Here is a 15,115-nt window from a genome sequence, read left to right as displayed (position 1 = left end):
AAACACATCGAATAAAATGGCCCACCTGCTCATCTGAATGAGATTAATAAAACAATTGTACCTATAAAAGTCGGTTTTGGTTAGCCTTCACGTGATGTTTCAGGAATTTCACGCTGTTACTTTATCATGCGGTTTTTAGTTTAGCTTAATTTTACATTTATGAGTGACAATTCCCTGAAAACATTGACTTGACAGCAAATTTTATGATGAAGACCGTTTCAACAGATTCAATTTTCATTATTGTTCATTGCAAAAGCTGAAACCAAATTTTTATGAAGTGAATAACATCCCAAAAGGAATGCACACAGTAATGAATAAACATAAGACTCCTTTTCCAATTTGAAAATGTTCATCTGCTGCCTGCTCAAATTTTTGGAACGCTGTTAAGAGAGTAATTTAATTTGCAATGCACCATTTTGTTTCCACCATAACTGGCACATTAAAAAACAAACAACAAAAAAAAATTTGTTCCATCTGCTTGGACTGCCCAGATGCACTGGAAAAGCCAGTTCTCTTCCAACACTTCAACAGATGACAACTTTCTCGGATAATTTCCTTATGTCACTCGAAAGTCACCACCTTTGTCATTTCGTGGCTCTCCCGACCCCACCCGCACTTTTTTCCTTTATTGCTTCATTTTCTTTGTTGCACTTGTTCAGGCAATTCGAGCGTCGGTTTCCTTCTGAGGTCTAGTGTAACCTCATGCAAAATCATGTCTGACAAAGCCAGACAGAGCCATATGAGAAAAAAAAAGCGAGAACTTCAGACACAGGAAAGATATTTGAAGGCACTCCTTAGCAAGTACAGATGCACACTCTGAACAATGTGTGGAATGTTTATAAGAGAAAAACAAGCATTTAAAATAACAAAATGGATGCAGCATTAGCTCACAGCGAAGCTTGATGTCTGGCTTTTGGCTTGATGACAAGAGCCTCTGATCTTCTATACTTCTATAAAAAAAAAAAAATAAAAAAAAAATAGAAAGATATGCGTATCAAAGGAGAGGCACATGAGAAACAGCATTTTAAACACCACAATCTTAAAATACAAGTGAAATTGCCCATTACTGTTGCAAAGCGTGGCGTGGAGGTTGAGGAAGAGGAGGACCAAAAAGGCAGGGGAAACTTAAGGGGAATTCAATCAAGAAAAAACCAAGATACAAACGAACGAAACGTGGGAGCAACAAAACAAGAGGACTTGACTAAACATGAGAATAAAGCGAAAGCGGTACGGGGACAACGGGCATGAACACGGACGTGAGCTGAGGACCGCTGACAAGGGCAGAGACAAAGACAATGCACCGACAAGAACTCTACGGAAAACAGGGAACTAAATACAAACAAATTGACGTGACAACGAGGAACACCTGGACAAGACACAGAGGGTTGGACGGACCTGATTGCTTAACACGAGGGCTTGGGTAAACGAACACAGGTGGAAACAATAGACATGACGAGACAGAAGACACAGGAGCACAAGGCCAAAACATGAAACTAAAGTCAAAAAACGAAATAATTAAACAGACATGACAATTACATGTGCAAGTGCATGCTAGCAGGGGTGTTGGAAGCGTTTCAACTACCTCCTATTATTATTATTATTATTATTTTATTTTATTTTTTTTTCGTTTTATTATTATTATTTATTTATTTTATTGTTTTTTTTCGTTTTATTATTATTATTATTCCTTTCAGCGCTTCCATATACCCGACTTAAATTTAGGAGTTAGAGCCCTGGGAATGTTGTTATCTCAAAAAGCAGCTTCAGCAGTGGTCCCCAACTAAAGGGCCGCGGGCCACTTTGTACCGGGTCAGTTCAGGTCGCACATATTTATTATTGATGGGTGAAAAATATGTTATTTTGAAAAGTGACCGTATTCGCTCCGTTACATGAAAATGAATGGAAAATGAATTCTATTTTTGTGGCATAAAATTATGAGTACAGTGAATAGTTAGTGCAGGAACATGAATATGTTTTAACGGGGTTGTGCAAGATTAAAATCAATAACAGAAGATGAGGCATGCATTGCAAGTGTTGTTAGAAGTGTGGCCAGTGTATCAACTCGCCCTCTTTTGGCTTTTCTACAGCAAATGACTTACTTTAAATCCTGGAATGGCTCTGCCCTCACGTGTGATGTCTGTACAGAATGGCTAAACACAACTCCTTCTGAACCTGTGGAGCATGAGATAAACAGTATTTAAGTTAAAAGAAGCAAGAAAAAAAAGCCATTCCCTTCTTCCAGAACGCCACGCAAATGTTCCGATTCGTATTATTTCCGGATTGAAGGGTGAGAGCACCTGTCACTCGAAGTTTCTCAGTGCCGATGCTGATCTCCTCTTCATCCGCAGAGAAGAGAACTCTCTCTCCATCAGCGCTCTTCACCTCAAACCTCTGACACTGGACGTCCACCATTTCTGCGCCTAAGAAAGCGGAAAAGGAAATGGGCTGGGAGTCAAACAGTTGGAGCGCAATAACATTCAAAGCGTACATAATGTACCACGCCGATGAGTCCATGTAAAGCTTCCAACGGAAGCGCTTATGCGCGGGGGGGTTAGCTTAAATGACCCTTGAAGAACGTGAACTCGACTGAACCACGGTGTGCTGAAAATTGTGCACTTGGCCGTCAGAATGCTCGTATGTTGTGCGCTGTTTGTGGGCGTGCAACGCATGATCTACTAAGGAGGCAACATTTTATTATCTTAAATTGCGGGTGCTAATGGTCACTCAGCTTAACTAATTGCACATTCTGTCGGCACAAGTTTGTCCTCAAGAGCCGTGCCTGCATATAATTTCGTTCGTGTCCCCACCTTGAGGACTGGCTCTCTAAAAACACTTTTTATTTATTTTTATTTCATCATAGAGGCTATTTTTGTTAAATGTCCCTCTGTTGTCCCCTCAAAGCGCACAGCTGTTTATAATGATTTGTCATTCTAGTAGCTATATCTAGACATTAACATTCAAGATATTAATACCTCAAAATCAATGTCATTGATTTTCTCTGCTCGACACTGCATGAAGCCTCCAGCTCATTTTTTTTTTTTTTACAGAATTCAAGTGCTTAAGGCCAGCCAATCACAAACCTCATTTCATATTGGCTGTTTATTATTTTGGATTCAAAAATTCAAAGATAGTTCCGAGCCAGATGTTGTGCGGGTCGTGTTATCCGAGCAAGCCGCTATGTCTGGCCATGTTTTTTTGTTGTCTGGCCTTTGTCTTTTTTGCCCCACCTCCACAGCTTCCCAGATCTTCGGGTGACGAGGGTGCTGGGACCTTTCTTGCTTTAGTTGATTGTTTATTGGTTCTTTCTTGGTTAAAATGGATTTTTGACTTTTCCTCGGTTAGAGGGGGCAACTCTGGATACGGCAACCTTTGATTTGGGTCGGTCCAGTGCCGACACCACTCATTTTGGTTTCGGTCAGGTTCTGCAGACCTTTTTGTTCGTCTGAAACTTATCTTTGGTTGAGCAAAATAAAGGTGGTGGCATTTGACATCACTCCTTATTGGTGAAAGAAAAACCCACAGAAAAAGCCGCCCGTCGTATTAGCCGCATGGTTCAAAATCTAGGAAAAAAGTAGTCGGGAAAATACGGTAATTCTGTTGACCGATTTCCATTTTGTAATTAAATACAAGGGGGCCTTAAAATGGTCGCCAAGTAACTTTTCTTTTACTGCTGTGCATTAAAGCATTAAGGCCGTAATAAAGTTATATGGCTTGGCTATGCTGGATTTTGAATTCCAGGCTTTAAATCTGTGTTTGTAGCTATAAAGGCATAATATGCGAGAAGTTCAGAAGTCTTGAGGATTCAAAACACAAATAAATGTCTGAAGTATGAATCGTGCAAATAAACATGTTATCCTCGCAAACAGGCAATAATAAACTAATTAAAATTGTTTTTTACTGTGTTTTGGCATAATGCGATCTTCCTACATGTTCCTTGATTTCTTAATAAGTGCTTCTGTCGTTCTGTGCCGCTCAAGTAAACATGTCTTTAGCCCAGTGCTTCTCAATTATTTTCTGCTATGCGTTACGCCCCTACGAAGGAGATAACATTTTGTGCCCCTGCCCCAACTTTTTTTTGTTGTTGTTATAAGTCCGCCTCTGCATAACGTTGTATCCTTATTAACGTTAAATATAAAAAGAATTTAATCGAGATCTAATGGGCCGGGGCAGTCGGGGGGGCGGGTGGGGCGTTATTCGAGAAGAACAGCTTTAGCCTGATAATTAGCTTTCAACATGTTTAAGGCAACATGAAGAGTTTATTACACATTACCGTCTTTTCTCTGGTTCAGTGTCTGCTTCGTCGTTTTTAGGATTTTCCTGGCTGCTTTGAATGCTTGGCTGAGCAGACACCTCAGGCGAGGCCCATTCAAAACTGTCTAGACGAAAAGGTTAAGCCCGTATCTCATGTGTATGTTCTGTATTAATAGCACACGCTTTGACATTGACCAAAAAAAAAAGTAAACTTCATGAAAATCGGTTGAGAAATGAGCAACACACGACTTCTTTTCAATGTAAACTCATATATTTAGCCGTGAAGTGGATTGTTCTTGGCTGTATTGACTGTAACTATAAAACTATATCACACAGGGGTTAGTTTGGTGTTCTCTTGGCTGTTGTTCCCACACAAGTATTTGGCATGTTAATGTATAGCCCGTAGCTACTGTGTATAGAATCAAAATCAATATTAAAACGGAAAGACGTTTTGAGTGCTATTGCAATGGGAAATGAAGTATTGAATTTTGAATGTTCAAGGACAATTAATAGCTTCTTCATGGTTGTTCCAGTTGTCTGCTCATCTAAAGCCCGAGATGTTAGTTTTGCTCTTTTTTCGGAGTCACAACTTAAACATGAAAAAAAAATGAAATGTAGGGCAACGCCGCAAATTCCCTCTTAGTTGCGCTTTTGGCAATCAACCTCCAAGTAATCATGCATCGGTGAGCATCAACCCAAAAGCAAATGTCAGCCAACTCTTGCCTTGAGTAACGGGGCTACCGGGGTAAAGGTTCTTGATCGTGCTTTTGAGCTGCTGAACATGCATCACGTATTTACAACAAGTTAATGCGGAGTATAGAAAAAAGAAAATTATTGAAGACTGCAATACTAATCACGACCCTGCTCACCAGCTGGCCATGCCAATAAAGTCTAAAAGCTTATGTAATGTAATGTAATGAATTGATTGGCATTTGTCATCCTAAAAATGCACGGTTCTGCGCAACATCAACAGCTGCGGTACCCATTATTTTTCGAAAAAAATAAATAATTAAAATAAAAATAAAATAAAATTATATATATATATATATATATATATATATAAATAATAATAATAAAAAAATAAATAATAAAATTATATATATATATATTATATTATATATATATATATTATATATATAATATATATTATAATATATATATATATTATATATATATCTATATAATTTTATTATTATTATTTTTTTTAAATTATTATTATTATTTTATTTTATTTTTTTTGTGAAAAATAATGGGTACCGCAGCTGTTGCTGTTGCGCAGAACCGTGCATTTTTAAGATGACAAATGCCAATCAATTCATTACATTTGCCCTCTAAGGTCTGGTGACGGATTTACTGTGAATATTTACATTATCTCAAGTCATGTAAACAGTTTTGAAAGCACCTTACACAGTCAACGAGATGACACTCATCGGCGTGTCATTCGCTTAAAGCAACGAGCGTATCTACAAACGAAGCATCCCGATGACTTATTCAAATGTGTCAGAGCTTATCTGTGGATTCATTTCAGCATTTATCAGTCTGATAGGCTTGCCATTTCCTTCTCTGTCAAAAAAATATTCCATTGCATGAATATTCAAAAGCCCTGCTGGCTGTGTTCTGTTAGGTAAAATGTCAAGAATTAAGTGGGTATTAAGTGATGGGATGAGCATGATATGCTACAATGATTTGTGATTTGTAATGACGACGGCAGGTTGTCGTAATACTTTTGTTCGCGTCACTCGACATAGTTGAAAAATGTTGTTTTCATTGCAAATGTTGTTTTCGTTGCAAACTTTTGTAGTTTCCGTGCAGAATGTTTGAAACCATTACTGCTTCAATCCCAATAAAAGCACACTTTAACAAAAGTTTTTTTCTTGTTTAACTTTCAAAGTAAAAATGATATCAATGCTTCGGAGGACTTTTGAAGCAAAGTAACAAAAGAAAATCATAAAATGAAAACGATAACTATTTAATGGTTTCATGTAGTAAGTGAGATGTTAAATTTGTTTTTGCTTTATTTTTTTCGCCCATTCAATCAAGTTGTATATCCATATTATAGACAATAAAATATGCAGTATAATCCATTCATCCGTGTCCAACCACTTATTTTATTCAAGGCTGCAGGGAAGCTCAGGTTTATCTCTCGAACTGACTGGGGGGGCAAAAGTTAGTCACAAGACATGCTTAATGATAGACAAACATACACATGAATATTCACAATGACTTGCCACAAAAAATTAGCCAGCACATGCCACTACAAAACCAGCAGTGATTGGGCAAGTTACTTCCAAAATCTAATATATGTCATACAATACGTTTTGTTACAATATTATGTGGAGAGTCATAAGTTACTCTAATTCTAAATTACTTTCATTTTTTTTTTTAAATCAGGATAAAATCATTTCATGAACATTTCAACATTTTAAAATGGAAAATGCCTAATCTTAAAGCATAGCTGGTTAAAGCTCTTTAAAGTGTATGGGACATGAAAAAAAAATACCCTAAAAGCTTTTTAAGAGTCTGTATAATTACGAATAATAAGATTCCAGTGATTACTTTGGTAAAAACTAAATGAAAAGGCCTAATAAAAAAAAATGCAGATATTTTCATAAGCTGGGTCCGCCCACTGGGCGTTTGGCTCGGTGCGTATGAGATGTCACTGTCGCTGTCGGAAAGTACTGCTAGCTCCATTTTTTTATTGTTTAATTAAAGGGACACTTTTATGAGGTAACATTGGCACATAATAGGTTTGCATGTAAAAATGACATCAGTACAAACACGCCCACCTGGTAAAAGACTCTGTAGTGATTTAAGATTTTTTTTTTTGTGATGAGATTTGCGACAAATTGAAACGCCCCTTTTTGGAGTTTGGCTTGTTATTTTTCTTCTGGTCTCAGCGTCTACGACGCAGCAGGGAGACAAGAGAGGTAATATTGCTTAAAACGGCGACCGATCGCCACCAAAACGCAAACGCACATTACAAATGTCCACTTCAATCTGTGAAAGTATAAAAGTATTTTGCACAATAATTTGGTTTTATTGACATCAAACGTGAGCTTGTGGGATCACCTCCACAAAATCCAAAATACCATGTCGATCGATTCTCCACTTAAACAGGCTGAAGCGGACAAGAGCATGAATGCGCACACGAACCCCGGCTGGTTATATTTCGGACATTTAGCCGCGCTAAACTCTCAGGAGAAAGATGACGGCCAGCAGGCGGACATGGATCTGTGTACCATAAATGAAAAGATCAAAACACTCAAATTCATTAAGACACATGGGAAACATGAGTTCATATTGCCAATATGTGCTCCTATTCTCAAAAAGATGCATTTTTTTTTTTATGCAATGAAGTAAAAGCGACCTGAGAAATAATTAAGATATATCAAGATGATTTTCTCCAGCAGACGCAACCCCCAACTGTTCAAGATATGGCAATGTTGAGTAAAAAAAAAAAAAAAAGGATGGGTGTCTAAAAACTGAGCGATGAAAGGCAAATTTAATTGCATTATTTTTGTCATGTCTATGAGGCAACAACATGAAACCATCGAGTCACCACACTTGAATGAAAAAAGCAAAAAAAAAAATGCACAGCGAGACCCTTCATCTTTTCCAGTGTTTTTCTTACAAAGTAACGTTTATATTTGGAGCCAAAGTGTTTAATGGCAAGTAAACTACTAAAAAAAGGAATGACATGCACTTATTTGTAATTGCTACACGTGGGAGAGTGGGGGCCAAATTATTTTAACAGCTTATTAGAATGATTAAAGTAGTAAAAGATGCGAGGGGGAGACAAATTAGTGCTGTTTATTGGCTTCTGATCTCGGGTCGAGGAGAATGAAACATGGAATATCATCGGTTTTATTTCACAATTTAGAGTTCACATTAGAATCAACGTGTACTGTATTAATAGATAAAACACTCAATTTGGCTTTTTTTTTGTCACCTTTTAATTTTTTTAAAATTTAGCAATTGCAAAAATAGATGCAATAAATAGCAGTTGGTAATTCAGAACGCTCTGCAGTTTGATGTGTTCTGGACGTGCCATAAGTTCAGTTGCTATGAGGCTGAAAGCATCATATCAGTCAAGATATTGGAGGAGGTTAGAAAAGCAAAAGTATCGCGGAACCTATTAATTCATTCAAACGACCATACATGGACAGATTTTTTTTCTTCTGGAGTCTGCACAAGTGTAATGAAGGGGAAGGCGGTTGCAATAAACTGCAGGATTTATTTGGTATTTGCATAAGACTTTGCGAGGACTTGCAATAATGCATAATGACAGCTTATATGTACTGCATTAAATGAATTCATTCAAAGATTTCTTTTTTTTTTAACATCTGATGTATTGCCATCAAGGAGGTCCTTTGCATTTCTTAAACATTTTTATTTTCTGTAGTTTGATCTTTGCGGTATTATTCCAGGATAAGAAATGTGACATTCACCTCCAGGATTTTTCATGCAACAGAAAATGCACACACATTCGGAAAAAAAAGGTAGATTCAATCAATGTTTGGATAACATCCTTCCTAATACAGAAACAAAGAGGGAAAAATGTGTTTTCCAACTCCCTGGGCTGCCATGTTGGAACAAGTAGTAAGTGTAAAGCTGAATCTTGGAAAAAAAAAAAAAAAAGACGTTCAGTACATTACGCTGTAACTTTATTGCAGTCAATAAAATATTCATTTTCAGACACATTCCAGGCTCATAAAAATGAAACAATGAAGAAGAAAAAAAATGATGTTTCCGTTTCCCCTTTGTCCTTTTGGTTTGATTGATATCGAACAGAAGAATGTTAGCCTTAATACAAAGGTAAAGATTGCATCTTTAAAATGATGAGGTGGCCCGAGACTTCTGGTATATTTCCATAGGCAGGTCTGCGGGAATAAGTTAGGGGCAGTTAATCAATGGTGTGTGTGGAGAGAATGGGCACATCGTCCAAAACAAACAAAAAAAAAAAAAAAAAAAAAAAGCACAGGCGTGGGCAAACTACGGCCTGGGGGCCACATGCGGCCCGTAAATTTTTTTAATCCGGCCCGCCGAACTTGAAAAAAAATGAAATGAATGAACCTTGTTAATGTTTTATTTTCTAAATACTGTGGTTTTTCAAAGACCGATATATTGTTGTTATGCTTTTGTTCACTTTCATTTAAAATTATTACATGTATTTTTTTTTTCTCCAATGAGGTGAGGTTACCAAAACACTCCATCCATCTGCTCCTGGTCCGACCCCTCTGTCAAATTTTACAACCCATTGTGGCCCCCCAATCCAAACGTTCGCCCAGCCCTGCTTTAGTCATTTCTTTTCAGAACAGACAAGAATTAATAAGCTTGTCCATGACCTTATCTACTTTGTACAAACAAACCAATGATGATAAGTTAGAATAATAACAAACACAAGTTCTATTATTCTTATTGCACGGTGTCAAACGACTGAGGTGAGGAAAAGCAAAGGTCATGCCTCAAGTTCAAACAAGCCCGCGACTCGCGATCAAGCTGAAGGATGTGTCCACATTGCTGTCATATTCGTCTCCGCACATATGAACAAGCGATGAAAACATAATGTGGCGTATAGCACGGAAATACAGAGCTCTCACAATTGACCTTGTAGAATTAAAGCTACAGGATCAACAATGGCAGCACATTCATGTCTTCGGCAGTCCTTTGAATGTATATCAGTTCATTAATGCTCCAAGCGATGTATTATTAAATGGCTCATTAAAATTATTGACTTGATCATGGACTGGCTTTATAAAATGGGCAATGGGCTGTCTGATTTATTGATTGGATGAGGCAGTGATACAGAATCATACTAATTTCAGCATTTTCTTTTTTTTGGGGGGGGTTCTGTGTCACCAATTAAAGGCAGAAAGGCTTCACTCTAGCTGAAAATGAGATCACTGTGAAACATGATTGTTATGTACATCATTTGTTTCTCAGAGGGGGATTTGCAAAGATGTAGATTCATAATTAGAATGTGTGTAATGGAACAATTGAATTTTATGCAAGGCTTTGCAAGTGCTCGCTCTCCGCACACTAATCAGAAGCCAATTTTCGCCGACATTGCTGCTTAAACGCGACACCAAACTCATATTTCAAAAACGCAATTGCATTCATTACATTGGGCGTATTCTTTATTTAAATCTTAACTACAATGGCGCTCGGAGTTAGAACTTTTGCCTTGGGAACGTCGACGTACTTTTACAGCATTGAGTATCATTAAGCACCTATTAACCTTTTGCCTTTCAGTCCCTTAATTTCAGCAATTTTATAATCCCAATTTCCAAGCAACAGCACCGGAGAAATGAGCTGAGTGATTCCACCCTGATAAAAGAGAATGTAATTAGTGTAAGAAGTTAAAGATGATGATAGCGATAAAATGGAGTTTAGAAGGCAGTAACAAAGTCGATGGGGAATTAATGTGTTGCATGAACAGATGAGATCTATGCGTGATTAAAAAGCTCGCGTGAATAGTAGAAATGACAATGAAGGGAGGGAGCACTTAGACCTTAAAAAGAGGAAACAAAAATGGGCCCTCATTAACGGATTTATAATATTTTGATTTCTTTTATTTCAAATTATTTTTCATACACACACGAGTTAAAATAAATAAATTAAGTATTTCAGCCAGTACAGAAAGTTGCATACGTAGCTTGAATCACACTTAGAAGCAGAGGTGTGCATCTAAGTAAATTTTGCCGGGCCGTCATTCTTCATTCGCCAGCGTCCGTTATCTTTCGTCCGTCATTATTTCAAGATGACCAAATCTGTCGTTGTCAGTTCGTCAAGCCATCATTGTAATTGACACCATGAGTTTGAAGAAGCCGTACCTCAAGTCAAGTTCCACCTGTATATAAGCCGCAGCAACTTTTGGGAAAAAAAAATAAATAAAATAATAAATAAATAAATAAATAAAAATAGAATAAAATGAACAACATACAAACCGCATCAGTCTATAAACCACAGTTTCCTATGTTGAAAAAAATGAGTTGTTGACTGTATGTACAGAACGAAGGCACATAAACAGATTAATTTCCACAACTTTGCTCATTAAAACAGAACAGACCCAAGCGAAAGAAAAAAAAAATCGAGATTTATTTAGCGTATTTTCTGAACAAAGGAGCGCCCCTACTGGTGAAAGAAAAATCCACAGAAAAACGGCACCGTTGTATTAGCCGCATGGTTCAAAATCTAGGAAAAAAATAGCGGCTTATAGTCGGGAAAATACGGTAATATGTTTGCGATAAACAGATATCCTGAGCCAAGCCCTCAACTATAACAATAGCAACTTATTGACCACGCGGCGCAACTGCAAAGCTGTTTTAAAATAAGACATCATGGGAGCCCGGTCACAGAATAAAAACAACTTGAACTTGCAATGGTTATGTGATTAGTGTCCGCGATAGTTCACGTCAGTATTTTATAGTTTGGAACTGCGCTCAACCAATGCGATCGGACCTGGAACACATTTGTCTATTCCTTTTGATGGCCGCTAATGCTGTAACATCACGAGCAAGGTGGGTGAAAGGGTAGGGCTTCAAAACTCCCGAGTCCACACGTCATCTTTATGGTTGGCCATTAAGAAGACAAAGATGAAAGGTTCTCACTCACATAAATGAGCTGACAGCGACAGAGAGGATGGAGGGAGCGAAGAGAAAGAGGGATGAAAGGAAGTGAACGAGTGCGATAAAAATGAGATGAAGTGCCCAAGGCCAACAAGCGTACTCAGAATGTCTTTTGCGGCAGATGGATCCTCAAGGGAGCTCACATGTTAAGTGTGTTTTTTGAAACTTAAGTTAAGGCATTTACAAAGCGAGCAGTTTCTTTCATCATGGGAGGGAATAAACATCAAACTACTGTAGTAGTAGAAAGTCCTTTTACATGAACATCTTCAGCTCTGTCGCGACTTGCTCACACTATGTGTGTACTGTACACTGGAAAAAAAATGGTGTGTTGAATTTACTCTTTTTCATTTTATCAAGTAGTTGACATAATAAAATTATTTGGATTCAGGTACATATTTTTAAGGAGATATAAAGTATATTTTAAAATTGTACCAGGATCCAGATGATTTTATTTTATAAACTATTTGTCAAAATAAAATCCAGTAAATTAAACAAATTCTTTTCAGGTTAGTTTGGTATCTCCACTTTCTCACACTTTTCTGTGGAGTCCCATTCGAGATGATTTAAGTTTGATAAACTAAGTCTTCCTCCACACACTAGGGGGCGATGATGCTTCTTTTAGTGGATTATTTAACATGGGAGAAGTTGTTGCAAGGATGTGGGATGCGGTTGCTTCCTGCCAACTTAAATTGAAAACGTGTTTAACTCTTTACGCCTTATATGTGTGCTAACATTTTATTTTTTTGCACGTAGATCTGATTTGTGGGTTTGGCAATGTTAAAAGGCTGCGAGAAAAAAAATTAAAAAAGTCAATTCCTCTTGATATGTTTTTAAAAAGTGGCATCATGTAATTGTTAATATATAAAAATAATTTGAAAAAAAAACATAAAAAAAAATATTTTAGAGTGTGTGTCATGTTTGAAAAAGTTTCATATATGTACCACCATGTTTTGAAGTGTTCTCCTTCCATAAGCGTGTGAATTACATTTTCATAAACAACAAATGGCAGGAGCATGAGCAGAAAACCAACTCCAAAGCTTGACCAATAGAAAACGATACAGTACATGTGAAATTCAACAGTATTATTTGTCTCTAATAGCAATGCTTCTTCCCAAGAAATCTTATACAACCGAAAAGCTGCTTTATTGCCTTTTGAAATTACTTCCCAGTTATACAGAACATGCAGAAAAGGGACAGGCTGAACAACTGAGAATGTGTGTTGCACGCATGTAAATTGTGCAAATTCTTCACAATGCTCGAGCATCATTGAAAATGGAAAGTGACAGGATTAAATGTAACATCTTTTAAAATGGAAAATAAAATGGATTTTCAACAGAATAAAATGTACTCATATGAAACACGAACAGCTGAATTTATTTCTTAATTTTACTAAATAAATTCACAAGCATTACTTTGGTAGTGTTACGGTACAGTTCGCCGTTGCGTTCCACTTTCTTCATCTAAACTATGATAGACTTTACATTTATTTCACTTTCCCATTCCAGTGACATGATTTTTGTACCACTTTTACAAGGAAAAGTAGTTATTCCTCTTGTGGTGGGAATACAGATCAGGGTTTTACAGAGGTGAAACATTTATACTTCAAACGTGGTAAGCGTCTTTGTGAAGAGAGGAAAATTTTATTTATCTATTTATTTTTTTTATGGTGGTAATTCCCAAGAGGAAGGATTCTCAATATATATTTTTGTTTGGGTATGTGAGAGAGACAGAGACATAAACGTGTTGCCGAGTCAGCACAAAGGCAGCAGGAAGCAGTGGCAGGCCAAGAGCCAGGAGTTTCCAGATAATCCTCCGGAGAATTCATTCTTTTCCATTCTGTCTTATCAAGGAGCCACTTAGACCTTTAACTAATCGCGTGTGTGTGTGTGTGCGTGTTTGTGTCTGAACTCAGTATTCGTGTGAGGACAGTTGTCACGATGTTTGTGTGCATTGCATTTTAATGTGTGTGCAAAGTCATTTGTATTCGGGAGAAATTCCCAGCTTGTGCTCGGCATTGTCCAAAGTATGTGTGTGTGCGTGTGTGTGTGTGTGTGCGTGTTACGACACAAGGTAGGTCATGCAACACCGTTCATGTCATCCTCTGGCGGCCTGACTAAATTGACTGCAGACTGTCTCGCCGACCAATTTTACAGACTTGATTTTGCATCCTCCAAGATAGGCATGCAGGCACACTCACATACATCAGCATTAAAGCAAGTTTCTTGGGGAGGAAAGCTGCTTTGGAGAGCTTTAACAGTACGAAGGGAGCTGTCAAGGATTTCCTACCTTCAAAGTCTCAGAGAAGGCATGGCTGTACATGTGTGGACGTGGCGGTGCCAGGTCAGCTTATGAAAAAAAGCTGACGTGTCATGTAAATACACAACGGCAGTGGTCCCCGGTAAAAAACTGAAGATGCTTTTCGCGGACCGGCAATGGGTTTGATTAAGCAAGCCTAGATTTCACACCAAGAAAGTCATTTTGCGAGACAAGATCATCATTATTTCAGTATTTACACTATGAGATTTGTTTGATGATGTGTCGTGAGGTGTCAAACTCAAGGCCCGGGGGCCAGATCTGGCCCGCGACCTCATTATATGTGACCAACAAAGGGGAAATCATTTTTCAATTTCCTGTTTCTAGCACATTTTCTTTACTTTTAACAACATTGAATCTGAGATATTGCCATTTATTTGTTACCAATCCGTCCCTTTGAACTCATTTAATCCCAGCTGTTTTCGCAAGAGGAAACACCTCAATCACAAAGCTTTTTTTCTGACTATTGACTGATTTTGCAAGGCCTACGGAATATTGTGTTCTAAAGATATAAAAACATGGAGCTCTGACGCAAACGGCTAAGACGTACAAATACGTCTTTGGGAGGCGGGGACGACCAGTTTGAAAACGGCTGTGTATATATATATATATATATATATATATATATATGTGTGTGTGTGTGTGTGTGTGTGTCTTATGGATTGAATGTGTGTGGGCAATAACGTAAGACGATCATCATTTATATGGGTACACAGTCATAAGAGCCCTCTGAGGGAAACCAGAACTACGATGTGGCCCGTGCACAAAAACGGGTTTGACACCCCGGATCTAAGGCTACCAACACAGTGCCAACTCATTGCAACCCTTTCGACTTTCTTTAACGTATTTTCTTTTTGAGTCAAAGGCCTCATATGGCCCTGACTTGTAACCTGCTCTCTCTGTGAAACAGAGCCTGAATGTGA

At 37.8% G+C, this 15,115-nt stretch overlaps 1 protein-coding gene across 1 annotated transcript in view; it reads right to left on the bottom strand.

The window, feature by feature from the left end:
- sgcz (sarcoglycan zeta) overlaps positions 1-15,115 on the bottom strand; it is a 191,528-nt gene that overhangs the window by 18,615 nt on the left and 157,798 nt on the right. The window contains exons 5-6 of the mRNA XM_088302779.1: positions 2,298-2,420; positions 2,100-2,172 (exon numbers count right to left, since the gene is read on the bottom strand). Of these exons, the coding sequence (XP_088158905.1) occupies positions 2,100-2,172; positions 2,298-2,420 (196 nt within the window). The remainder of the gene's footprint in view (positions 1-2,099; positions 2,173-2,297; positions 2,421-15,115) is intronic.

Source organism: Idiotropiscis lumnitzeri, chromosome 8, assembly GCF_059441095.1.
Source record: "Idiotropiscis lumnitzeri isolate Australia: NSW breed Sydney's pygmy pipehorse chromosome 8, RoL_Ilum_1.0, whole genome shotgun sequence".
Lineage (NCBI taxonomy): Eukaryota > Metazoa > Chordata > Actinopteri > Syngnathiformes > Syngnathidae > Idiotropiscis > Idiotropiscis lumnitzeri.
This window is presented reverse-complemented; position numbering and strand designations above follow the sequence as displayed.